This window comes from Epinephelus moara, chromosome 13, assembly GCF_006386435.1.
Source record: "Epinephelus moara isolate mb chromosome 13, YSFRI_EMoa_1.0, whole genome shotgun sequence".
Taxonomy (NCBI): Eukaryota; Metazoa; Chordata; class Actinopteri; order Perciformes; family Serranidae; genus Epinephelus; species Epinephelus moara.
This window is the reverse complement of record NC_065518.1, coordinates 20,706,638-20,733,301: the sequence shown is the minus strand read 5'-3', so window position 1 is coordinate 20,733,301 and position 26,664 is coordinate 20,706,638. Positions and strand designations below refer to the sequence as shown.

At 39.7% G+C, this 26,664-nt stretch overlaps 3 protein-coding genes across 7 annotated transcripts; 2 read left to right on the top strand and 1 right to left on the bottom strand.

Moving 5' to 3' along the window:
* Nucleotides 1-86: 86 nt before the first annotated feature.
* LOC126400118 (receptor-type tyrosine-protein phosphatase H-like) lies at nucleotides 87-14,620 on the bottom strand. 4 transcript variants are annotated; one of them, XM_050060596.1, is made up of 24 exons: nucleotides 14,313-14,620; nucleotides 13,099-13,273; nucleotides 12,699-12,965; nucleotides 12,259-12,513; nucleotides 11,749-12,003; nucleotides 11,244-11,498; nucleotides 9,370-9,639; nucleotides 8,970-9,224; nucleotides 8,563-8,817; nucleotides 8,109-8,366; nucleotides 6,800-7,054; nucleotides 6,262-6,519; nucleotides 5,860-6,090; nucleotides 4,771-5,031; nucleotides 4,496-4,589; nucleotides 4,355-4,405; nucleotides 4,042-4,123; nucleotides 3,776-3,866; nucleotides 3,574-3,650; nucleotides 2,403-2,537; nucleotides 1,996-2,118; nucleotides 1,723-1,883; nucleotides 1,383-1,518; nucleotides 87-241 (listed from the first exon to the last, which is right to left on the bottom strand). In XM_050060596.1, the coding sequence occupies exons 1-24, from the start codon at nucleotides 14,379-14,381 to the stop codon at nucleotides 101-103; spliced, it is 4,410 nt and encodes a 1,469-aa protein (XP_049916553.1). In that variant the 5' UTR covers nucleotides 14,382-14,620; the 3' UTR covers nucleotides 87-100. The 4 variants fall into 4 exon arrangements, with proteins under 4 accessions (XP_049916553.1, XP_049916554.1, XP_049916555.1 ...); XM_050060597.1 differs by having other exon boundaries at nucleotides 4,355-4,402; XM_050060598.1 differs by lacking the exon at nucleotides 8,109-8,366.
* A 1,869-nt stretch (nucleotides 14,621-16,489) lies between these two features.
* Nucleotides 16,490-19,051, top strand: zgc:56095 (Ferritin, lower subunit-like). 2 transcript variants are annotated; one of them, XM_050060641.1, is made up of 5 exons: nucleotides 16,490-16,646; nucleotides 17,343-17,446; nucleotides 17,838-17,984; nucleotides 18,071-18,196; nucleotides 18,450-19,051. In XM_050060641.1, the coding sequence occupies exons 2-5, from the start codon at nucleotides 17,345-17,347 to the stop codon at nucleotides 18,597-18,599; spliced, it is 525 nt and encodes a 174-aa protein (XP_049916598.1). In that variant the 5' UTR covers nucleotides 16,490-16,646; nucleotides 17,343-17,344; the 3' UTR covers nucleotides 18,600-19,051. The 2 variants fall into 2 exon arrangements, with proteins under 2 accessions (XP_049916598.1, XP_049916599.1); XM_050060642.1 differs by lacking the exon at nucleotides 16,490-16,646 and adding an exon at nucleotides 17,087-17,200.
* A 1,780-nt stretch (nucleotides 19,052-20,831) lies between these two features.
* On the top strand, nucleotides 20,832-26,027 carry syt5b (synaptotagmin Vb). The gene is made up of 9 exons (XM_050060888.1): nucleotides 20,832-21,023; nucleotides 21,873-22,082; nucleotides 23,317-23,492; nucleotides 23,573-23,671; nucleotides 23,804-23,971; nucleotides 24,309-24,476; nucleotides 24,611-24,728; nucleotides 24,860-24,993; nucleotides 25,084-26,027. Exons 2-9 carry the CDS (start codon nucleotides 21,878-21,880, stop codon nucleotides 25,291-25,293), a joined length of 1,278 nt encoding a protein of 425 aa, XP_049916845.1. The 5' UTR covers nucleotides 20,832-21,023; nucleotides 21,873-21,877; the 3' UTR covers nucleotides 25,294-26,027.
* Nucleotides 26,028-26,664: the final 637 nt, after the last annotated feature.

Below are 26,664 nucleotides of genomic sequence, written 5' to 3'. Positions count from 1 at the left end.
ATTACGTATTCACAGTTTATAACAAAATATAGCATGTAGACATTAGGATTAGTTTGTCATTAAGTGCTTAAAGGACTGACTTGAGTGCTGCCAGTCTTCTTTAGGCATTTGCGCTATGAAACTCCCGCAGCGCAGTGGCGTTGGCGTATATCATGTCCGCGTTCTCGTATATGTTCTCCTCTGTCTTCTCACGTGGCTCCAGACTGTCCATGATGCATTGGTGCAGGAACACATACTGGGACTGAGAATAGATAGACCAAAAATGTGCTAGTCATTTAAAAAGCAGAACCTTGGTTTTAGAGCGTTGGTGTTCACTTCCTTGTAGATTTTTTACAAGCCTCAAAGTTTCCTAATAATGTAGGTCAAGCTTTTTGGTTTTGGGCATATTATAAGCAGGGTTCTCACAGTCATTTAAGTCCTGGAAGAGACTGTTTTACCAATTTTAAATCAAAAGCTGCATTGCATGACCCTTTAAATGTCACTAGTTTAACGTCATACATAGACCAGACTGGCATAGTGTCATTGCCAAGGCAGCACTCCCTGTTGGGGTGAAAACAAGCTGTCACATCAAGAGAGCAACAGGAGAAGGCTTTAACACTGAGATCTGAGGCACTTCAGATGTGTGAATATTCGCTGTCAGTGTGGTTAATCACTAAATGACGCTGGTGACAGTTACTACTGATGGACAGCTAATGTTGGCCTGAGTGGTATAGTATAGCAGCATCACACTGTCGTCTCCGACTGAATCTCAGAATAATTCAGTTAGCTGTTAACAGGTTGGTTATTAGCAGACAGCACTTAGCCAATCCATACCTGGTGATTCAAATACACATATTTGATTAAAGCACTAGGGGTCGGATATCTGTGCATGAAATACCCGGTCGTGTGTTGGTTCAGAGATCCACTTGAAGAGGGGAAGACTGAAGGGGCATGACGGCAATCGACCTTCATTTATTAAGGTAACGCGTACACTCAGGTTCAAGCAAGGTCACAAGACAGTTATTAGACGAGGGCTGCAACTAACAATTATTTTCATTGTCGTATTGTATTTCTTCGATTAGTCGACTAATCGTTTTATCGAAAAATGTGTTAGAATGTTGAAAAATGCCGGCCTGTCTCTCCCAAACCCCAAAATTGTGTCATCTAATGTCTTGTTTCGTACTCGAACACAGTGGATTAAGCCCTACATTAATGTGACTGTCTATTTTTTGGTAAATATTTTGACTTGTAAAAGTTTAAAAGGGAAAATATAAAACAAAATCTCAGACCCATACTTTCAGAGGTAAATAACTACATGGTAGTGTCACAAGCTTACACATTGGCCTAACCTCAAAGAGGAAGAGGTAGCTCAGGCTGAGTTAACTTCATGCGATCAGTTTTACCTCTGTCTGCACCATGTACGGTCGGCTCAGTCTCATCTTGTACACGAAGCCTTTGATGCCCACTGCTCTTTGTTTCGCAAGCTGCTGAAGCAGCACATCCAGGGCTATGATGGTGCCTGTCCTCCCCACTCCAGCACTAAGGGAGAGAGACACAGGGAAGGGTAAGCAGTTAGTGTCCAGGTAGATTTCTTTCTTCCTCATTAGCACCTGCAAATAAACCTGTAAATTCAAATACATATACTGTATATTGTGAGACATAATAGCTTGCCTTAGGTGGTTTTCATATCAAAGTGCCCAACAAATGGCGTAGGCTACTCTCCACACTTCACTGATTATGTACCTGCAGTGAACCACAGTTGGCGCCCCAGTCCCTGCGCTCTCTATGTGCTGTCTCACCAGTCCTCTGAACTGGATCAGGACTTCTGTGCCCTGTGGGACTCCGTGGTCAGGCCAGGCGGTAAAGTGAAAATGTTTCACTGTGCGCTCCTCCGAGGTGTTCCTCTGTACAGATGATTTACACAGAGGAATTTGAATACTAAACATCTACGTCTTGAAATATATTAACATCCAATCTATACTGTTACACTATAAACATTTTAGAGGTGTTACGTACTTGTTTCAACCTAAATTCCCTCAGTGTCCAGTTGGGCTGCTGCTGCTCAGAACTGACAGTGACCAACAGCTCTCCGTAAGGGCAGGGCTGACTGTCTGCAGGCCAGTATCGTTCACACTTAATCTAGGAAAAAGAAATATACATAAAAAAAATTAGGTCAATGACGTTTTTTTATGTCATTGTAGCAGTAAGCATCAATGAACATCAGTTCTAGATCTATATCAGTTCTTTATGGTGACTGAAAAACCCACAACAATAATTGTGTGCACAACAGGGCGTGTAAACTCTCACCATTTGGCAACAAGTAGTTATTAAGAGCAAATGACTCACAACGGGTCACTGATTCCAGTTTTCACTTCCCTTAAAATCTGACAATCAAACAGTCTCAGATCTTCCCAATGACTCACCCGTCCATTCTCCGTGCAGTTGGTTACCATAACAATGCCTTTTACTCTTTGCTCCCAGATCATCCTCCAGAAATCATCGACTGTGGCAGGCAGAGGACCCTGAGTGGCGATGAATTCTCTGTTGCTGTTGTAGCCCTGAGAAGCAATCGTCAAAGTTAACATGAGCACTTGACTCACTAGTTTGTACACGTCCTGCATCACCATGAGCAGATTATGAGACAATGGGCCCCTGAGCACAGATATTCAAACTTGTCATCATTTTGTGTCTCTTTGTAGTCATTTTGTGTCTCTTAGTGGTAATTATGTGTCTCTTGAGGTCATTTTGTGTCTCTTTGTAGTCATTTTGTGTCTCTTAGAGTTTATTTTGTATCTCCTTGTACTCATTTTGTGTCTCTTAATAGTTCATTTTGTAACTCCTTATAATCATTTTGAGGTCATTTTCTGTCTCCTTGTCATCATTGAGGTCATTTTAGGTTTCTATTAGTCATTTTGTGTCTCTCTGAGGTTATTTTCTGTGTGTCTCTCTGAGGTTATTTTCTGTCTCCTTGTAGTCATTTTGTGTCTCTTAGTGGTAATTTTGTGTTTCTTAGTGGTAATTTTGTGTCTCTTTGTAGTCATTTTGTCTCTTTGAGGTCATTGTCTGTCTCCTTGTCATCATTGAGGTCATTTTAGGTTTCTATTAGTCATTTTGTATCTCTTTGAGGTCATTTTCTGTCTCTTTGTAGTCATTTTGTGTCTCTTTGTAGTCATTGTATGTCTCTTTGTAGTCATTTTGTGTCTCTTCAAGGTTATTTTCTGTCTCCTCGTCATCATTTTCTGTCTCTTTGAGGTCATTTTAGGTTTCAATTAGTCATTTTGTATCTCTTCAAGGTCATTTGTGTCTTTGTGGTTGTATTGCCCCTTTTGTAGTTGTTTTGTGTCTTTTTGTTTTTTACATCACTTAGTCATTTTGAGTCTCTGGTCAGTACCTTTTAATTTAAGTTACATTTTACAGTTCAGTAATCCATCCATGTACGTTGCTCGGTATGAAATAACACATTTTCTGCTCATGAAATCACACACAGTCAACATAAATGTACATGCGCAGATGTTTCAGCAATCATTTACCAAAGATAATTAATGGCTCAGGCTTATGAAATCTGCCCTTTGACCATTATTGAGTAAGACTTACTGGCATGTAACTGGCATTAATGTAGTCAGAGGTTCCATTGTGACTGGATGAAGTTAGTTTCACCCGACACCAGTCATCTAGGACGAGAAAACAGAAGATAGTTAACACTGCAATGCACCACAACAAAGTTGACGTAACCTGGAACAAGTCCACGAATCAGGACAATTTCACAAATCTTTATTGCTCAAATGGACAGGCTTACATGGCTGGACATTGTTGAAACGATTCCTCGTTTTGTTCTCAGGTAGACCCGCTGCCTTACGTGTTTGTTCTGTGCCCACAGGCGCGAGGCTCTGCATGGAAGTTGGCAGATGACACGGCATGCAATTTAGACAAAGGTCAATGGAAAGCAAGTGAAATGATAGCACAACTATGCATGCACGGTTTTACGGTCATTCAAAAAAAAAAAAAAAAAAAAAGGAAGACACAGAAGAGGAAGAACAAAATACAATTCACTTTTTTACGTACATCATATTCCTGGGTAAAACCTCTGTTCTCATCTGCACTTAACTGGGCGAAGTGGTCTGGGAACTTTGCCACAGAAATTGCTCTGACAAAAAAAAAGTAGAAGAGAGTAGTAAAGTAGTTCTTGTCACATCGTAATGACATGTAAAACAATTGACATACATAAATACTACAGAATAACGATTAACATTAAGCAGTAATCAGCAGAGTACAGTATAATTTTTTCATAGGTGTTTAAATTACTGATTATTTTGTAATCATACAAAACCTAATTTTGTTTTAATGAAGATAATAATGAAGAAATGATGAAACGTACTTGCACTTTTTATTGGCTTGTCTGGAACCACCAATGAATGACTTTTTCCTGCTGTGGGAAAGAGGCAAAGAGGTCTCTGACTGAGTCTCACTGAGTACACAATAGTAGAAAATAAACTATAGTCACTGAGGCAGCACCAACCTGATTATATCTGGTCTTTTCAAAAAAATGAAGACAGCCAGACAGACCAGGATAGCAAAAAGCAGAACAGCAAATACTGACCCTGCAATGACTCCTACGGGGAGAAGAATCTGGATTGAATGCTTTGTAATATACAGTAGACACTCAACATAGTAGACACCGAAGCCAAACCACAAACAAGTCATGGAACGGATGACAAACAGCACAATAATAAGGAAAAAGTGAGAATATATGGTACGGAATTTCTACAGTGTAATACAGTCACTTTGACTCACCCCTTGGATCAGTAGAACACTGAAAAACAAATTCATAACTCCTCTCTGGCCCAGACAGTGAAGTTAGAGACACCTTGTATGTTCTGGCAGGTTGGACTCCATGGATTGTGAGTTGCCGTTGCCCATTATCAGCCACTATGTGACTATCCCCCATCACATTCACGTCCACGTCAGTCCACACACCTTCAGGTTCATTCCAGACAATAAGGATAGAGTAGCCAGCTGCCCAGTACTTGCAGTGAGCACTTAACATTGGAGGCACTGAGTAAAACAAGTAGAAATATGCCATTATAATACAATCAAAAAGCAAAAACCAACAGTGTATCTATATCATTTACAATATTCTCATCAAGGTCTCCAGGGACTAAATGGGGCAATAGTTTATTTCCACTATTTCGTTTAAAATAGAAGTGAGCCTAATGCGAGTAAGGGTGCTTTCATTATGCTTCCTTGCATCCTCTCTCCTCCTGTGACCCAGGGTTGACTCCCCCTCCGCCATCACAGAGGACCTTCCAATCGCTTAAATGCACCTCGAGGAAACAAGGAGCGACAAGGTTTCGAGAGAAGCTTAGAGTGAAGAAACACAAGTGCGTCCTACATGTCTCTCTCATATCTCTCTTACATCCCTGCTGGGAGGAGGTAAAACGCAAGGAAGGGATGCCAGTGAGGGAAGTGGGGAGACTCCGTTAGCGTAACGAAAGGCACCTTAAGAGTCATAAGACATGAGAGTGATTCACTTCCCCCAGGGTTGTCTCCTCAACTGTAGCTGACAAATATAGAATCGGTCTTTATCACAGCTAACAAACAAAATCTTTTTAGATGGAGGTCCCTGAAGCATCTAATCAACTGGGCGTCAGAGAGGTTGAGAACCTCTGCCTTAGATCATTGATCTGGTTTTGAGTACTCACAAAAATAAATTACATGAATGTACTTAGCACTTCCCACCACCAGTATGGTTACAAATCTTTAAAATCTTTATTCTTGAAATCTAGATTGAGTAAGATCATGTTAGTACTTTATTTATACATTATTTCTTTGGAACTTTCTGACAAATATTCAGTTAATGTGGCAAGAAAGATTTGTACTTACTGATTGTCAGCGTGTGGTTACATTGAGAAAAGGACATGGAATCTTTTTCATACACAAGAGACATGTTGTAGGTCGCGCCAGGGTAAAGATCTGTAAATGTCACATTGCTGCCTCCAGGGCTGACATGAATTTGTGATTGATTAGTGACTGTGGCATTCGAGAACAAGCCTTCGACCACTCCTTGGATTGATGAGTTCGTAACACGCCAGCTGACACTGGCACAGTCTATTTCTGAAAGAAATGTCAAAATAATTGTGTTAGCACATAATTCAATCAAAAAACAATAATTTTCCAGAACTAGGACAATGTAAATTTACATGTGGGACAAAATTGTATTATTCATGTTGAATAACATCCACTAATGACAGTGTTTGGAGAGTCTGTCAGAGAGAAGGTGTGTACTTGTTACTGTGAAGCCTTTGTACGCAGTGCTGTTGTGTCCAGAGAACTCTGTGATCACGCTGAAAGGATACGCTGTCCCAGGCTGGAGAGACGTGACTGAACGGGACACAACATCCGGGTCTTGATCTCGGTGACTTTGGGTAATTCCTCCATCAATTAGGAGAAAGTAGTTCCAGTCTTTATTCACATTCTGCCACGTCAGGTTTATGCTGGTCACGGAGCGTTCAGTCACATTGACCAAAGGCACCATTGAGGGAACTGAAAAGATACACACATGTGAATATTCGATGTGAATAAATTTGGTAATGACTTAGAGATCTGGAGAGAGTCCTTGGATAAAATAGAGCAAAATGCTGTGTGTGTTTCAAAACATTCACCCTGAAGATCTACTCTGATAGGTTGTGTTTAATGTCAAGAGCATAAGTTCAGTGTCATTTTACTTAAATGATGGGAGGGACTATTTGTTAGAGGCTTGTGTATGATTTGCATATCATAAGCAAAATATCTGGCTCCACTTTTATACTCAAAGGTCACCTACCAGTAACAGCGCAAAACGAGAATCCAGTGCTGTTGACTTTCTCAAAGCGAGTGATGAGGGTGAAATTATATTTTGTCCCGGCATTAAGTGAAGAGACCTCATAGGTAACTGATGCCTCTTGATTGACCTCAATGAAACTTCCATTGTTATCATGTTGTAGGAAGTAAGTTGAGATGTCGTTTACCTTGTCCCACTTCAGAGTTATACTACTCTCATTCTGTGTCACCACAGTTACGTTGTTAACGTTTCCTGGAGCTGGAAAAGGAGAGAGGACGCACAGTTGTTTCATTTATGACCGACCTGTGAGATTTTTTTATTCGAAGTTAGTAGCATTTTTTTTTTTTTTTCTTTACTTAAAGCATGTTAGTAGCATAATTTGTTGTTGGTTTTTTACTTAAAGCATGTTAATAGCACAATTTGTTACTTTAAAAAAAGCTTTCATTACATTCTGATATTTTCTCAAAAACAGTCCTATTGTTAATTGTCATTAATTATTGGTAATTTTATGAAAACACATTTGTGTCACATTTGTTGAAACTGTCACTATATTCTATATTCTCCTCCTCTTTCCTACTGCTTCTTGTTGTATTTACTAAAATTTACCACGCCGTACTCAAAAACAACCAATCAGAGCCGAGGAGTTTTTAACGCAGCTGTCAGTCACTGCTGGTTAACTTCAGTCAAACTGTCAAATATGAATCAAGATTCTGTCACTGCATTTCTTGCCTCAGAACATATTTTAGTGTACAGTTTAGCTGTAAAATGAGAGGGTTTGTGACCTGGTCGCCATGTTGGAAACGGTCGACCAAAGTACCAAGCACCACACACTGGCTGGACCAGCTTTCTCATCTTACAGCTAAACAGTACACTAAAATATTTCTGAAAAACACTGAAGGCTAGAAGTAGGTAATGCATTGATGGAATTTTGTATTCATATTTGATCAGCGCTGCCTAGTTTGACAGATTGATTGCAGTTCACCAGCAGTGACTGACATGATTGACAGCTGTGTTAAAGACTCCTTGGCTCTGATTGGTCGTTTCTGTTCACATGCGGTAATTCCATTAGAGGAGATAGAAGGCAAAAGAGTAGGCAGAGGTAAATCAATTTTTTCACAGATTATCTGCCTTATTTAGCGCTGTGAGAATATGGAGACAATTTCCGCAAATATAAAACAAGTTATTTTTTATTAAAGTTATAAACTGTAGCTTTAAGCGAGCAACAGCCATCTGTTATTAACACTTAAAAATTAAGCTATCATTAGAGCTCTGGCTGTTGTTGTAGGCCTACATCAGTGGTAAAACATCTTACCAGTGACTGCAGAGTGATATACTCCACTGCTTCTGACATTTTCGAACACGGTGAAGAGATTGAAATTGTATTTAGTCCCACTTGTGAGCTCTGAGACTGTGTGTGTCACGTTTTTTAGTCCCTCTAATGCAGTGATGTTTATAACCGTCTCACTGAACACAAGTGTATAGCTGAGGATGTCATTCACTTTTTCCCACTGCAGAGTTATACTGGTCTCATTTTGTCCAACTGCTTTTACCTCTTGTGTGTTACGTGGAGCTAGAATGTAAACAAACATAATGAAGGAAATTTCACAGAATATGCTTTTTAAAAAATGGCAGGATGTCCTTAATATATAAACAAAAATATATACAAAAATATATAATCTACCACAATCAAAAATGTTACTGTTACTCAGAAACTTAAAATGTCCTGGCTGTTGTTGTTGGCCTGTATCAGGAGAGAACCATCTTACCAGTGGGTGCACTGTAGTTTACTCCACTGCTTCTCACAGTTTCAAACAGACTGTAGAGGGTGAAGTGATATTTCGTCCCACTTTTGAGCTCTGTGACTGTGTGTTTCACTTGAAGTTCCGTTGAAGCAGCAACATTAATCTCCATTTTATTGAACATAAGTGTATAGCTGAGGACTTTGTTCACTTGTTTCCATTGCAGTGTTATGCTGGTCTCATTTTGTTCAACTGATTCGAACTTTTCTGTGTTACGAGGTGCTAGGATGTAAAAAGACATGGACAAAAAGCTATTATACAACGACTGTGTTATTGAAAAACTTAAAATTAAAAATTAAAAAAAAAATGAAATCAAAACTTCACAGAGCTTCAGGCTCTTGTTATATAGTCCTATGAGAGGAAAATTCACTTACCAGTAAATGCAATTGTGTTTATTCCGCTGCTTCTGGCATTTTCAAACACAGCAAAGAGAGTGAAGACGTATCTCGTCATGCTTTCAAGGTCTGAGACTGTGTATGTCATTGGATCTTCCTCTGATACAGTGATGTTTATCATCGTTTCATTGAACTCAAGTGTATAGTTGAGGACACCGTTCACTTTTTCCCACTGTAGGGTTATACTGGTCTCATTTTGGCGAACTGCTTTGAACTGTTTTGCATTAAGGGGAGCTAGGGTGTAAAGAGACATTTATCTTCATAAATAAAGTTTTGTTTTGTTCAAATGACTAAGACAAAGCTGTGTGGAAATGGTAATTACAAGTAGAATTAAATTCAGCACTGTAATTTAATTCAATCCAAATGTAAGATCACCTACCAGTGACAGCGTCAAATCTGTATCCAGTACTGTTGACTCCCTCAAACTGAGTGATGAGAGTGAAATGATATATGGTCCCAGCAGTGAGCGAAGAGACCACATGTGTAACTGATGACCCTCCCACTGGTGCAGGGATAGTGTCCACCTCAGGATGACCTTCTTTATGATATTGTAGGAGGTATGTTGAGATGTCATTAACCTTGTCCCACACCAGAGTTATACTGCTCTCATTTCGTGTCAACAAATTCATGTCCGGCACATTTTTAGGAGCTGAAAAGACAAAGAATTGATGGTTACAGTAAAGAAAAAGAGTTTGGTGTGAGACTTTCACCACATTAGACATCACAATTTGCCTTCACACAGCCTGCAAGTGACATCTCATGTCTATCTCTCCCTTGCTCCATTCAGTGCCAACGACAGTGGTTTGGGTGGGTGTGCCAAAAAATGACAAAGCAGTGTTCCAAGTAAGTTATTAGTAACTTACAAGAAAACTGCTTGCAATAGTCCATGTTCCACCTTCTTTTTCCCTCCGTTACTCTCCTTTTTTCTCAAACACACACGCCTTGGAGAGCATTCCTAGTCTCTGTCTGTGTCAGTGTCGCAAGTGTCGGTTAATGCAGGGGATGGCAACATGAAAACTATGACGGGACAAATTAAATTTAATATTTATTTCATACTACTACTATTAATAGTAATAATAATAGCCTAACTAAAAAAAAAAATAGCCTAAATTAAACAAGCCAAAAATCATCTTGACATTGGCAAAGGAATTGACTACATTGGCAATTGGTACAACTATAAATAAAATTAGACTATAGAGACCAGCGTGTCCACAATACAGAAATTGTATATATTTTTTTAAATAAGGGTGCTTTCAGACCTAGAGTTGTCTTGCTTTTGTCCAAATCATGGACTAATTTTGTTACAAAGTTGTATAATTGCCTAGAGTTGGTTCGTATTCTCATGGCAGCATTTACAAGTGGACCAGATAAAATGCCTTGTGCGAGAAAGCTGCTCTTGATTGGTCAGAATTTCAATGCGGGAAAAATACAGGAAGTAAGCAAAACGACACTTTCTAATGTCACAATGGAGGGACAACTACACAGGTTGATTTTAACGCTGGTCATCGTGGACTATATTGCTTGCATTGTTCATTTTAGGCAAACCATACAGTTTGAAAACGAGGCGCGGCTCCAACTAGAAAACAATATTTTGATGCATTGGATGTGCTGAATGTGCATATTAAGGCAGTACAGGAGGAGGTGCACATTAATAATCCTCCAGGACTGTAACATGCTCATGTTTAACCCAAACAAAGTGTAATGTGACTGCAATTGGTTCAGATCTAGTTTGGAACACGTTTATTTGTAACCGAACTGAGACCAATTCTTTCAGAAGGTCTCGGTCCAGGTGTTTTGGTGCGCACCCAAGAGTGATTGCTGTGTTCACTTAGGGGGGCAAACAAACTTAAGTTCAATTGAGCCAAAACAAACAGGGCAGGTGTGAAAGCACCCTTAGATTGCAATGTGTGTGTGTGTGTGTGTGTGTGTGTGTGTGTGTGTGTGTGTGTGTGCTGGGGGGTGGGGCACCACTAAGCAGTTACACTTAGGGCACCTGAATGGCCAGCAGCGGCCCTGTCTGCGCTACAGCATGAGGAAATAAAGACATGTCACCAACCAAAGATAAAAGACAGTGGCACCACTTTAGTACGTGATCAGTTTGATTCAACTTATTCACAAGTATTTTATAAGCAACAGTCAAAAATTTTAAGGGAGCTAAATCTCTCTATTATTAAGAAATGTTCCATTAGATATTGTTGCAGAGCTCTGTCCTGACTCTTGTTGTTGGCCTGTATCAGGAGAAAACCATCTTACCAGTGGGTGCACTGTGTTTTACTCCACTGCTCCTGACAGTTTCAAACACACTGTAGAGAGTGAAGTCGTATTTAGTCCCACTTGTGAGCTCTGGGACTGTGTATTTTATTGGTTCCTCTTCTGTCAATGAAATGTTTATCTCCTTTCCAAAATACACAAGTGCATAGTTGACGAAATCATTCACTCTTTTCCACTGCAGAGTTATATTGGTCTCACTTTGTCCAACTGATTTGAACCCTTCTGCATCAGGAGGTGCTAGGATGTAAAAAGACATTTATACTGTGAAACAATGTGATTTAAAAATGACAAGATATCCCTGATAAAATGTTGTGGATATTAAAATAAATAAATAATGCATATGATTTCAGTATTCTATGAGATACAATGAAAAATATCAGATTAGGGGAGCAACATCCCTCTGTCACCCCGAAACTTCACATTACATCTTCACAGAGCTCTGTCCTGGCTCCTGAAATACAGCGATATGAGTGGAAAATTCACTTACCAGTAAATGCAATGATGTTTACTCCGCGGCTTGTGACATTTTCAAACACAGTGAAGAGAGTGAAGTTGTATCTCGTCGTATTTGTGAGGTCTGAGACTATGTGTGTCACTGGATCCTCCTCCGATGCAGTGATGTTTATCGTCTTGCCATTGAACACAAGTCTATAGTTGGAGACGTTGTTCACTTTTTCCCACTGTAGGGTTATACTGGTCTCACTTTGGTTGACTGACTTGAACCCGTTTGCGTTAAGAGGAACTAGGATGCAAAGAGAAGTTCATGCTCGTAAATATACAGTAATCATGTCTCTATATTATCTATTGCAAGTTGTGTTTTGCTCAATGGGGAAACTGGCAATTACGGGCACAATTAAACACAGTTTGTTTTCTCTAATCCATTATCTTATCAGCAGCGGTCAAAAATATTCAGTGAACACCCATCTATTATTAGGTTAAGAATATATATGCATGAATGTTGTTGTTATTGGCTTATATCAGAGGAAATACATCTTACTGGTAAATGCAGTGGTGGGTACTCCACTACTTCTGGCCTCTTTAAACAAAGTGTAGAGAGTGAATTCATGTCTAGTCCCACTTGTGAGTCCTGAGATTGTGCGTGTCTCAGGTTCAGATCCCTCTGATGCAGTGATGTTTATCTCCTTTTCATTGAGCACAAGAGTATAGTTGAAATTTCCCACTTTTTTCCACTGCAGAGTTACACTGGTCTCAGTTTGGTCAACTGACTGGAAATCTTCGGCATTAAGGGGAGCTAGGATGTAAAGAGACATCGATACTTGTGACTGTATGCATATATTGTCAAGTCTCGCTGCAATATGTATTTTGCTTAACTAGAAGGTGTGTGACATCATACTTACAAGTACATTAAATGCAGCACTTTGTTTTCAATATGCATATTACAAGCAAAGCACGTGATTCCATATTAAGATCACCTACCAGTGACAGCCTGAAATTTGTATCCAGTACTGTTGCCTCCCTCAGATGAAGTGAAGAGAGTGAAATCATATTCTATTCCAGCAGTAAGCGAAGAGACCACATGTGTAACTGATGGCCCTGCTTCTAATGCATTGATAGGAACCACCTTGAGACCCTCGTTATTATACTTTAGGAAGTATGTTAGTATGTTGTCAACCTTGTCCCACACCAGAGTTATACTGCTCTCATTTTGTGACGACACCCGCACGTCCTTGACATTGTCAGGAGCTGAAAAAAAAAGAGTTAGTTTAAAGATAAGCGTTCAGAATTACAGCACATCAGACATCATACCTGGCCTTGCATAAGTCTGTGCTATGGGGAAAAGATAAAGAAAAGATAAAGGACAGGGACTCAAACTCACGTGGTTTTGTTGTTGGAGGGGTTGTCGTTGTAGTCGTTGGCGGTGCTGTCGTCGTTGTGGCTTCTGTTGTGATAGTCATTGTTGTTGAAAGCGTTGTGCTTGGCGTTGATGTTTGTGTTGGTGTTGATGCTGGTGTTGATGCTGGTGCTGGTGTAGCATTGGAGTCAGTGACAACCTAAAAACAGAATAGGAATTGTTCGTGCAGGATGAATGACCTAGCCCCCCCCAAATATGTAATTTCATAGTGGGGAGATTTTTCTCATCCAAAAGGGAGGGGCAAAGGAGAGACCGTCAAGCCTCTTGAGGCCAACTTGTGATTTGTGATACTGGGCTATATCGGTTAAGAAGTGTTCATGTAACTATGGACTCTACACAGCTGAGAGAAATCTAATGCAACCTCTGAGAATCCCAAAGCAATGTCATTTCAGCTACTATAATGTATCTAACACACTGTGAACACTAGAGGTGTTCTACTTTACTTAGTACACAATCTTTTCTCAGACAATAGCTCAAAAACGTGGATAATCTACATACAACTTCAGACAAATATGATGTTGCTGTGCAGGAAGCTGAAGGAAACATCTGAGATCTTCAAATGCAAATTATGGCCAGGAAACTGTAGCATTTTGTACTCTGCCCTTACATCTCAAGTGCAACAACACCGCAGAAATGTTACTAAAAAAGGTGACTCAGAAAACATTGCTTTTAATGGCAACTTCCTTTCATGATATGCATATATTGTACACAGCAGTCAAATATCTTCCATGGGCTACATTTTATGTTTTAGGTGTAACAGTATCCAGTTACATCACCTACTCTGAAATAGACAATAAACAAGATATCAAATGTTGATGGTAGTGTGCAGCTCCCTTCGTGTTTTATATTACGTTATTTCCTCATTGATGCTTTTGTTTCTCTGAGGAAGTTAGCGAGAATCAACTACTGCAGCCGGGAAAGAATGAATTCATATTTCACCATCTGAAAAAGTCCATCATTCTCATATTGTGCAAGTCTTTTTGTTTTCCTGTGCATACTGATATTTCAGAAAACAGAATGCCACTGTCTAAACTTGGTTATGACTCATACTATGCATTTAACCATCAATGTGGTTTTAACACTTGTCTTTTGTTGAGGGTAACCTCCTTTTGAATAGGTAGATGATCTAATCACTATCAGAGCGGAAAGGTAAAAAAAAAGAAAAAAGAAAAACTTACCCAAAGTAGACTCAGGAAGACGCACAGCCGAAAGTGGTCTGAGGTGACTTTGAAAGATAAAGGCTTCATCGTTATCACGGTTAATTAAGCTACACGCATACTATGAACTTGTTAAATTCCTTTGTTGTCCAAAGATAACCTTCAAGTTTCTATTTTCAGTATACTTCCACGGGTGTGTTGACAAAAACAGCAACACTTGAGGTTGGCAAAGAATTTCTTCGTGTCTGAGGTAACACAGTCCAATATTAACTTTATCCCAGTGATGTTGTCTTTTAATTCTTAACCATGTCCTCCCTCTGTAACCTCTGGTCCCCTCTCATATTGGCAAGTGACTACGTAAATAGCTGCTTCTCCTTTTTGGCCTTGAACAACCACAGAGACCTTTGCCCCGCCTGTTACTTCCTTATTAACGGTTATAATGTGCTACTTGTCAAAGGTAAGTCAATCAAGTAAATTTGCCTGTTTTACATGTTTGGTAGTGGTAATTTCTTTATAGCTGCTGTTTGTTTGACATGACCAGTTTCATGTTTGTGACCGCCTGTGTATCTTTATGATGTGCAAATAAAAGATGACACCTTTTCTCATAAACCCGGGCAAAACTTTTTAAATGCTGCTCAATATAAATGATATTAATTTGTTTTCCAACTCTTTAAAAATTATATTTTTATATAGTTTATATTTATATATATATATTATAAAAAATCATTGACAAGGATCTTCAGTCTGACTGGTTTCACACAACAGTAGATTTGCTTTTGGTTTCTCTGCACTGTCTCGCAAGACAGTGATATTTATAGCTTCCCTGTGGTTGACATAAGGAACTGCGAAAAAACATCTCTAACACACGTTTAACAGAAGATGAAGTCATGACAGCGTTTATGGTGTCAAATGGTGGTGCAGCCGTCAATAAAAATGCTGCTGTATCAAAGAAAACGTTGTCTGACGTTGACAACTGGGGAAACATGAGGAGGAAGTAACCTTTATAAATGATAATTTTCTTCATATTTAGGTATTACATGATATCCCTCTGGAACATAATAACTGTGAGCTTCCTTATTAGATATAGAGCATAAGTAGCGCTTGTATTGAAAAGCATTTACAGTCAACATTTATGCAAACCTAATGTATTTTATTATATATGGCCCCTGTCTGCATGATTTTTCATGATATTTAAAGATTATTTTCAGTCTAAAGTTATTGAAAAGTGCAGTTAATCAAGTTTTCACAAAAAGAATTACAACAATTTTGAATGACAATAAATAAATAGATAAAACCTAACATGACTAAATTTTGCAATAGCGTGGAGCATTGGTCAATAGGTTTCTCAAATTACTTTTGCTTTTAACTGAAACCTTTCTACAGGCTACTATACTACTACTAATACAGAAAAAAAATAACTTTGCAGTACAACATGTGCAAATATAGAGAAAAATGTCATCGCAAATGTAAGATGATTTTGAAGAAAGGCCCAAAACCTCAGTGCAATACAAAACCATACAACTGAATGGTTATTTGAAGCACTATTGGATTCCCAGACTATCAAAAGTCTTGTTCTGACCTGGGCTGGTAGTATGTGAGGTCATTCTGTGCACCATGTGTATCCTACTTAGCATTGCTATGAGCTCAACACATTGCACTTTAAATCCGTCCTTTTTTCTTAGACTGATGCTGAGAAGCTCAACCATGACTTTGATCTCAACTGTTTCAGTTCCCTCCTGTCTGGTCCACCTTCCCAGATCCTCATTAAATTGCAGCATGCACATACCGCAACACTTGTCTCCAATTATCAACCCACACCTGCCACTACACTACTCCAGGATATCCACAGGCCTCCTGTCCACCGCAGGACTTTATACCCTGCCTTCTCCTCACATTTATACACTGGCTTTTGATGCAATTAGTCATGTGTGTATGCTGATATGCTTAATCAGGATCTATGTTATCATCGCCACTCATAACTTCATTATTGTCTTGACTGATCACTGTGCAGCTCTTTGTTTTTTGTTCAGAAATTTGTCATTTTAAAGTACTATGGCCCTATTTATTCTAACTATTAAAACATTAGCTGATATAACACTGGGTTGTCTGTGCAATTTGTTTAGGTAAGACTGAACATACTGTTGAAGACTCTCACATTGTCTGACACATGCAATGCGTCCCCAACACAGCAGGTGGCAGTAGAGATGCGCGGTGAGCATGAACACACAAGCGAGCTAGCATAACTGGCTAACGTTAGCAGGGGGGGGGGGTCTCGGTCTCTGTTGTTGTTGTGTGAACAAGATAAAGTCAGCCACAGTTCTGGCGAAGAGGAGCAGCGACACGTTCACAGACCAAGTAAGTGACAAAAAGCGAATGTGGCATTAACATATAATAGACTGCGCCAACTAAACGTTAGCCACAGTCAGGTTCAGCTAACATATCCGTGTGTTTACTGTCACTGGAAGCTAACCTAGCAAACGTTAGCTAACGCTTGTAACCTCAGCTAGCTGTTTGCGCTAACGTGTAGTGTTGGTAGCTATTTATTTTAAGTGCTTTCAACAAACGAACTGAAGTCGCAGCTTTTGACTTTTGTGGTAAAGTTAACGTCATCTGTACTTAAACTACTGTTATCTAATGTAACGAACGTTGGTCGACGTTCAGCTCACTACAATAGCTGACATGGCATGCTAGCATTAGCTTAATTTTCATAACACCTGACCAGTAAAGTTACAGCCCCCTTGAACTCGCTGTATTTCATGACACATGACGACTGGTGTTTTACTGGAGCCGTTAAACACCGGTTGCATAAAAGCTTGCCAGCAAAGGCGTGCAGGACTTTGATAAGCTCACTTCACAGGGCGAGTGAGCAAAACACTTTGTGAGCCAAGTTAGCTTGTTGAGAAAGCGAGGTAAGAAATAGTTCCTGATCGTATGCACTGTTTTGTGCTGTGAAACGGGACACCTATCTATCCGAAGTAAAGTAAAGGCATTGTCTAATTTAGGGTTTGTTTGCCTTTCAGTCGTATTGATTGCATTATTTTTATCTTCTAGAAATGCAGTCTGTGGTGAAACAAAACCTCCACTCGGAGACTGAAGGAGACGTCAACAAACTCATCAACCTGAAGCTCAATGCATCCTACACCTTCCTTGCTCTGGTAGGATTTCTTTAAGAGTATCTTTAATCCACAGCAGTATAGTCCCTGTATGACTAGCCATATTTAATATGCAGTGTATTTAAATTCTGATATTGCATTGAAAAAAAAACAGTATAAAATGTGGTGGTGGGGAAAAAATAAACACAGCATTGTACTGCAATATTTTTGTGTGGCAGTTGAAAAAAGTAAAGAAATCGAACTATATTTTATCTCAATACTCATATAGCAGCATATTTAAAATCACAATAATATTGAATCGTGACTTAATCGTATTGTGGATCCTCTGGTGATTCCCACCCCTAACAAATTGCCCTGTTTTCTAGGATTCTTCTTTCTTTTCATATGTCTGCACTGTGACCCCTAAACACTGTCTTTCTCTCGTCTCTTCAAGGGGATGTATTTTGACAGGGATGATATTGCCCTGCCAAAATTCTCCACTTTTTTCCTGGAGCGCTCGGTGAAAGAGAGAGAACAAGCTGAGAAGCTGCTGGAATATCAGAACATGAGAGGAGGTCGGATTTTGCTTCAGACCATTGCCGTAAGTCCACAATGTCCTTTTTAAGGGTTAAGATTATTATATTTATTGGTACACATGTTTATGAAAGTATCAACTTTCTGTTTTAGAAACCAAGTAGAGAGGACTGGAGAGGTGGTTTGGATGCAATGTCCTTTTCCCTGGACTACCAGAAGTCCTTGAACACATGTATCCTCGATGTGCACCGCAGAGCTGGTGTCCACTCCGACCCTCATGTAAGTCTGGCACTGTTAGATAGCTATAACTGCTACTTGTTATCAGGTTATTGTTCAGCTGTGAGATAGCTAAATATGGGAAAAACAGCCCTACCGTTGCACATTGAAAAACACGTTCAAGATTAAGCTAAAACAATATGTAAAATTTTAGGATGTTTAGTCTATTAAATAAAACTGTCCTAATTTATTATCTATTTGACCATCTTTTTTTAGCATTGTTTTACATCTCACTCGCTATTATCTTCCTTCGTAGATGTGTGACTTCCTGGAGCAGCACTTCCTTACCGACAGCCATGAGACCATCAAGAAGCTGGGCGATTACGTTGGCAGTCTGACCCGCATCACTGCGTCCGAGACACACGGCCCAATGGGAGAATACCTCTTTGACAAGCACACTCTGTAAAGGTCACTCCAGTACAGTGAAATAAGCTCCACATTTCGAAAGATACATAGAGTCAAGAGGGCAGCAGTCCCTCACATGGTCATGGTGTATTCTTCTCCGTTTAGAAAGCTAAACAATATTTTTAGAGTTTGTTACAAGCGTCTCGTGTCAATGGCAAAAAGAGACGTTCAAAGCAAATAACAGAAAATACCTCAATTTTTTTCTTGAAAACCACACTCTGAAAAATAGCGTTCCCAATATGGTGCTAACACTACCATTTTCCTCAGCTGTTAAAATGAGGCATTTGTTCATTTAAACTCCGTTACATCATGTGTCATTCATTCCAGTGTGTCAGAGGTTTTAACCTTCACAAATATTTTGTAAAAATGCATATTATTTTAAGTCAAATAGATAATCTGAGATTTGGAATATCATTGAAACTTTGAATAAAGCCAGATTATGCTGATGTGTAATTTTTGTTAGTCTCTTTTTGTTCATTTTACAACTAGTTCAACGGTATGTCCAAAACAGGTATTCATCTCATCTGTCATGCAGTCTTAAAAACACTTTATGTACTTTCCTGCTGCCCTTATAGAACACTGTAAAGATAACAGTGGGACTTTGCTTAGTCACTGTTGGGTGGACGCTTAATGTTTAACATGAGGCTACCAGACAGCTTGTGGTTAAAAATGTCCATGCTGCTTTTTAGTAAATTACATGTTTCAGCCAAGATAAGATTCAGTTACAAAAGTGCGTCAACAGAGTGCATCACAGTGGTGCTCCCTTAGTATTTAAGTTGCAGTCTTGAGACACAGCACTACATCACACCCAAAATACTGAAGGAAAATAGTTAAAGGTATACTATGCAGCATTTTCCTAAAAAACAAGGTATAGAGTCTACAGAAGTAATCCCTCTAAATCATCATTTATCCACTACAAGTGTGTGGTGGTGTATTTTTCTGTGGAGACTCTGCCCTCCGCCTGTATTTTCTTATTTTCTGTGTATGGTATGTTAATTGGCATGTACCCCCACCGCGCTCAGGTGAGGTCGGGGCTTTAATAAAGGAAGGGACCAGATACCAGACCATAAGCAGCAGGCATTCAAGAGACACAGTGTCAAAAATTAGGCCCACTTCGATTATTGCCACGGTAATCCATGTCCAAATCAAAGTAATCAAGTAATCAAATGCTCAGTTTTTATATGTACTGCCCAAAAAAATCCCAAATAGCCTAGTTATTGGTAGTTTCTCAGACAAGGACACAAACAGTTGGCAGGATTATAGATATGCCAGCAAGATGCTTAAAAGGTCAAGTGTCTGAAATAGTTATTATTCCTGCTATTATGGCTCATTTGCGACCTGCGTGCCAACAAAGTGGCAAACTGTCATGTTATTTTTAGCTGCACTGACTGAAAACTGAGAGGTTAAAGAAGTCTGACTTTTGTCATCTGTTCTGTTAATCAGTTCTTAGATGAAGAGGAATTACAATGACAGAGAGCAACAGTGTCTAGTACAAAACAGGGTGTAATTAAAATGGTCTTTAGTGTTATTGTATATACTTTGAATCTAGAAGACTGCCCTCCTAGAAAAAACCATAAGTCCTGTCAATTAGCTGATGTCACGGACGACAAAAGCCACATGTTGACAAGACTCAGCGAAGTACAACAGCCCTGCAATAACAGAATTCATTTTTGTTGTGTTAGCTTTCTCCCATTTTGTCTCCCTATGCAGCTGGGGTATTTTTCTAATAGAGCGGGCTGTTGCATGCTGGATTGGAGCCACTGAGATCTCCAGATGCAGCGGTGCAAACACGTGGCAGGATGCCTGAGGATTACTGTTCACAGAGCTCTAAATACGGGTGTGTGTTCTGTACAGTAAAATGGTAAGCCAAGGGATGGGAAGGATGGAGTATCCACTCTCAGTGAAAGTTGGTGGTAGATTGACGATTGACCGTGAGGAAAGCTATGCTGAGGGGATTAGTAAGGGGCCGGGTGCACTACAATCTCTTCAATCTAATGGATGATCACAACCACCACTGCTATGCTTCACCAGTCTAATGAACAGTTGCTTCTCTTCCCCAATAAACCTTAAATTGTTCAACGTGGGAAATTTTTAACAGTGGAGTCGTGATAAAAGAAAAAATGACTGTTGCTGTTTATCCGTCTTGTTCGGAGACATACAGCAACAGATGTGTTGTTAGAGTTCTAATATCGGGAGGAGGGGTGGGGGGATTAAATCACTACGCTGCTCTAGTGATTTGCCAGAGCGATAGCTTTGATGGAAAGGGTTGCAGGGAGCCTGGCAGTCAGAATCGGCGGCACACCGGAGGAACGATGGGTGTGTGAGGGCTACGACGGGCCAACTGGGAAGCAACAAATACACTTTGAACTAAAAGTTCCCCAAAAGCTCTGTGGATATCGAGGGAATTAAAGAAATTTATCAACAGGTAAGATAAAAATGTATAACATTACAAACATTTATTTTTAGTATGAACTGCTGAGAAAAAGCTAGAATTCTTAAAGTCAGATTTGGTTGTGACAATACCAACTTTAAAGGACTGGTTTGCCTCTTAGCTCTTCTTTTAATGTGAATGATTTGACTATCGTTCGAACAAAATCATCACCTCCTAATAAACAGCCGATAAGAGTTGCCTAGAAATGTGAACAGACGCCGTTAATGTTTTATTTTCAGTCATCATCCACGTCTTGAAAAGCATGTATATTATAATCTAAAAATGTTAATGTTCAAACTTTGCTCATTTCAAATACTAATATTCATGAAATTTATTAATAAAAAGATGGAGGTTCCCTTGTGATTTTAACCATGGTCTACTGTTCTCCCTATGAAATGCCCTAATAAACAGTTCCCATCCCAGAAAACACTCCAAGGGAGGAAAATTGAGGGAGGACACCAACCCCTATTTATTTAAGCTTTGGGAATCTGGGATTTTGGATTAATATTGTAGCACCACAGTTAAATCCTATTACGTGCAGAGACAGTGACGGTAGAAAAATGGGGATGGGACAAACGGGAGAGTGCAGGCGTGGGTTGTGGGGCAGGGGTGGGGGGGGGGGGGGGGGGGTGATAGAGAATGAGAGTAACAGAGGGATTAGGGTCAGCCATGTTGAGCATCTGGCTTAGAGATGTCCTATGCTCTCCAACTGTACTGCAGTGCATGGACATAGGGATTACACAGCGCACAGTCAAAGTTGTGTTAAATCTCACTATAGGAGCCAACATGACAGAGAATATGAAAAACCTAACAGGAACTGCACTGATTCTGCTGTTTTGACAGCTGACATGAGGTTGGCCAGTGACGGGGTCGGGGTCCGGGCCCGGAGGGCTGCAGAGCCGTCTGAACCAGAGTCGGAGGAAGCAACAGAGCCGGCTCACCACGAGCACTCTCATGCAGAACACCATGAGCACTCGCATACAGAACATCACCCCGGCCACGACTACAACCACATGAAGGAGAAGTTCATGAATGAACTCGGTCATCTGCCAAGTAAGCCACCTCTAGACTAGAGCTGGGCGATATGGAGGAAATCAAATATCAGTTGCTAAAGCAATCATAACAACCACTGTATCATAGCCTACTAACCAGAAATCCTGAGTTCAGAGCTGATCTTCTTCCAGGCGTGTATAAGGCCTAAACTGTTGTCTGTGGGACAGATGTAAAGCTCTGGATGGCCCTGCACTAAAATTATGAACAACTTCTCCATGTTCATCATAGACTAGAAGAAAGGCAAGATATCTACTGCCTGTGATTGGTTGCTCCTCATCACACGACATGCGCTGCGCCTTCTGAGCATCTACATTGAAAACAATGGATGCAATGAGGGTACAAAAAAACATGGCATGTCAAAGTGGATTTAAGCAAATAAAAACAACAGCTAAAACAGTTTGATAAGTTCAGAAAATTACATCACTTTACTGTAATGCTGCCATTAAAACCAGGAAAAGACAACATCACGATATCCAGAATCTATCTAGTCTCATATCCTGATGTCAATATAATATTGATATATTGCCTGGCCCAAGAGACGAAACATCTTCAAGAAACCCAAGCAAGTCCACTTGCCTTCGATATAGCACCTTAGATAACAATGACCTGGATGACTGAGAATCTGAGAAAGAGCGTGACAATTGTTTTTCCCATCAATTAATAACTACTGTTGAGGTGCTTTGAGTCAGGCACTTAATGATGAAGTGTGCTGCTGGGGAGTGTGGTTACACACTGACACTCCCTGCTTAGAGCGTGTTATTATCTGATTGTGGAGAAGGGTGTTGCTGACAACACACATTCATGCTTGGCAAGCTGTCCTAGATAAACACGTGCTTAAAAAAATTTACGGCTAAGAAATGCTCTAAGGAACCTTTCAAAAAACATTATAAGAAGCAGTATGTTTTATTTCAACGGTACAATAGTATCATGTTTTATTTTTGATGATTTTATGCATTATGCCCAAAAAGTTTATGTGCATACACTTATTATCAGCTGGTATATATACACATTACATATCCTCTTGAAAATCCTAATGTGTAAGACTTGTACAAATCCTTCCTTTTGGAGTGGGCTGTGTTTAAAAGTTAAGAAGTCTACTTAAAGATCTGATTCAGATACATGTTTTTTGTTTGTTTTGTTGGGGTTTTTGTTGTTGTTTGGGCTCAGTTTTCCATATCACATCTCTAGTGTGAATTTAACAGACATTCACATTCACCTACTTTTTATTTTGCAGTCCCTGTGTGGGCTGTAGCAGCCATCGTTGTGGTGGTCCTTGTTTTGGTGGCGTGCTTCATCTTCTGCCTTTTCAAGAAATGCTTTGCGAAAAAGAAAAAGCCAAAGAAAGTGAGGGAGAGGAAGACAGGTCGCCGCAAAAAGGAAAAGGAAGGTGAAGGAGAGGCGGGAGAGAAGGTATGTCATTTCCAGTAACACATCATCGTGTAACCTTACCTGATCTACAGCAGATCGTCACTGATGTTTTTATCTGGCAGGAGGGGGAGGTGAAGAAGGAAGGAGAGGAAGAGGAGAAGGAACAGGAAAAGTTGGGTAAGCTGGAGTTCTCGTTGGACTACAACTTCACAGATGCCCAGGTAGGTCCTGTGTGAAAACAATAATCACTATCAGTTCCATATGAGGACTCAACAAATTACAACCAGGAAGGAATTTTTACGCTCTTAAACATTTGCCTGATCATTCTGACACTCGCTGTCTCTCCTCTGAAGCTCATAGTGGGTATCCTTCAGGCTCAGGACCTCGCAGCTATGGACATGGGGGGAACCTCAGACCCCTATGTCAAAGTCTTTTTGTTGCCAGACAAAAAGAAGAAGTACGAGACCAAAGTTCAGCGCAAGAACTTATGCCCCGTTTTCAACGAGACTTTCATCTTCAAGGTACCTCGAGCCTCACGCCGTGCCTTCGTCGACTTGATGTTCGTCTGTGTTTTGTTTGTTCTTTCTCTTGTCTTTATGTCTCTGTCGCAGCTTGTGTTGGTGCTCCAGGTTGTTGATGACATGTCTCTTTTTTACCCTCATGAAGCAGAAGTTTGGCCTATGTCTCTACTTCCCTTCGTCTTTAGTCTTTCATTCCCTGAATGGCGTCTGTCAAGGTATCCCTATGTTTTTAATCGTCTCCTGGTACTACATGTTCTTCGTTTGTTACATGTAAACAAAATTACCATCTACCTTCACCTATTGTTCAACTTAATGTTACGATAACCTCTCTTTGCAGATCCCGTATGCAGAGTTGGGCGGAAAGACTTTGGTGCTGCAAGTTTTTGACTTTGACCGTTTCTCCAAGCACGATATGATCGGCGAGATAAAGATCCCCATGAACAGCGTTGATTTGGGACAGCCAATGCAACAATGGAGAGACTTGGAGAGTGGTGAGAAGGAGGAGGTATGATATATTGTGTTTTCATTAAACCTTGTGTCAGGTATTGTAAATTTGGAGGATAAACAGTCTCTTCTATAAAATATGTACTCATTTACTTTGATGAGGCATGATGATAATCCATAACATTTTCCTTTCAGCAAGAAAAACTGGGCGATATTTGCATTTCTTTACGATATGTCCCAACTGCTGGGAAACTGACCGTGAACATCATGGAGGCAAAGAACCTGAAGAAAATGGATGTTGGTGGTTTATCAGGTAATCAAGCCTCCTACCACTTATTATCATTTTGTCAGATATTTGCTTAATTCCTCATAAAACTTCCATCTCAGGAGGAAGTAAAATAGCCCAACAAAACAACTATATCACCCTCTCTCCTTCTTCCATAGATCCGTATGTGAAGATTGTTTTGCAGCAAAATGGGAAGCGGATTAAGAAGAAAAAGACGACAGTCAAGAAAAACACGCTCAATCCTTACTTTAATGAGAGTTTCAGCTTTGACGTCCCCTTTGAGCAGATACAGGTAGGCTGTGTCTTCATATTATTTATCAGTTTGAGGTGTAACAGACGATGATGATGATTTGAAAACACATTTTTCTTCTATGTCTCTCAGAAAGTGCAAGTCGTCATCACAGTGTTTGACTACGACAAACTTGGAAGCAATGACCCCATTGGAAAAACCTTCATGGGTTATGGAGCTACGGGAGTCGGCCTGCGCCACTGGTCAGATATGCTTGCTAACCCTAGGCGTCCAGTTGCTCAATGGCACACTCTTCTGCCAGAAGAAGAAGTCGACGCGGCAGTCAAAGCAAAACCTCGTTAAAATCGCACCTTGCTCGATTATCAAATACTGCTGATGTGTTATTGTTTATCCTGATGTTTTCTCAATTTGCATGTTCTGTTTTCCATTTTGTTTCTTTTACGATACTTTAATATGTGTGTGTGCATGTGTGATGTACAGACATTTTTTGATATTTGGTTGTTACTTGGCTTCCCCCAGTTACACGGTATTGTAAACCAATATCACTTTGTATTTGTATAAATTGGAAACACTTATCTGTAAATGTTCATCTTGTGTGTATGCTCATGCATGGGTCTAGTAAAATCTGGATGCACAAAGAGTTTCAGAGTTAATCTGTGTTCTGAAAAGTTACTCTGAAAACATGGTCGAGCAGGGACACTCAACGTGCTTTACCCATGGGCCACTTGCAAAATGACAGAAGACCAGGGACCAGTTAATACACAAACATTAATAACATTTATCAGTACATATAATAAATTAATTTCCTGCTTTCCACCTCTCAACATTTGCTGTCCTCGTGTATCTTTGCCAAGAGACAAATCCAGCTGCAGCATCTCTGCACAGGTCAGGTGTATATGCAGGGGTGTCGGCAAGCCACCCGACACCCTATTGCAGGCCAGATTTTGCCCATGGGATGTAAGTTGAGGATCACTGTGGCAGAGCTTCTACATTTCATGGTATGCAGTCCTGAAACATGCTTGTTGTAATGCTCTGGATCTTTTCAAATCCAAATAAACTCACAATGGACAGTTTCACATCAATTTTTCTCTTACTCTAATTAAATTAGTTTATGTTCTTACTGTTAAACTGATAAAAGTAATTAAATAAAAACTGAAGTTACCCTGAAACACTATTAGATAGAGAAAAGTATTATTGATAGTACAGGGTAGGATGGGGATAAGATGCCCCCACTCCTCTCCTAATCAATATATGGCACTAAATCTACTCTCAACACATGTATTGAATGGCTATACTCTAGTGAATGGTGACATTTTATCTGAGTTGCTGCATTCTTAAGATTTATTCCACCAGAATAATTTTAGGGTGAGCTGATGTAAATTGTTTGTCACTGAAAAATAGTGATCTATGTATTTATATTAAGTTGTACATAGAAAGCTGTGATATTTACTTTATATGATGATGGAGGATAAATCATTCAATTTATTTTGAAATAAAAAAAAAGATTTTTCTCTTTTAATGTAAAAATGTAAAGTTAAGTTTAGGGGGATTATCTAGTATACAGTCATACAACTTTATATAGTTCATATCTGCATATAGTAGTAGTATAGTTTTGTAGTTTTAACAGCTTGCTGGGATTATTAGATTGCTAACTAGAAAATATTATTACCATTGCTCATCATCTGGAATTACCTAACACATTGTAGTTCAGCT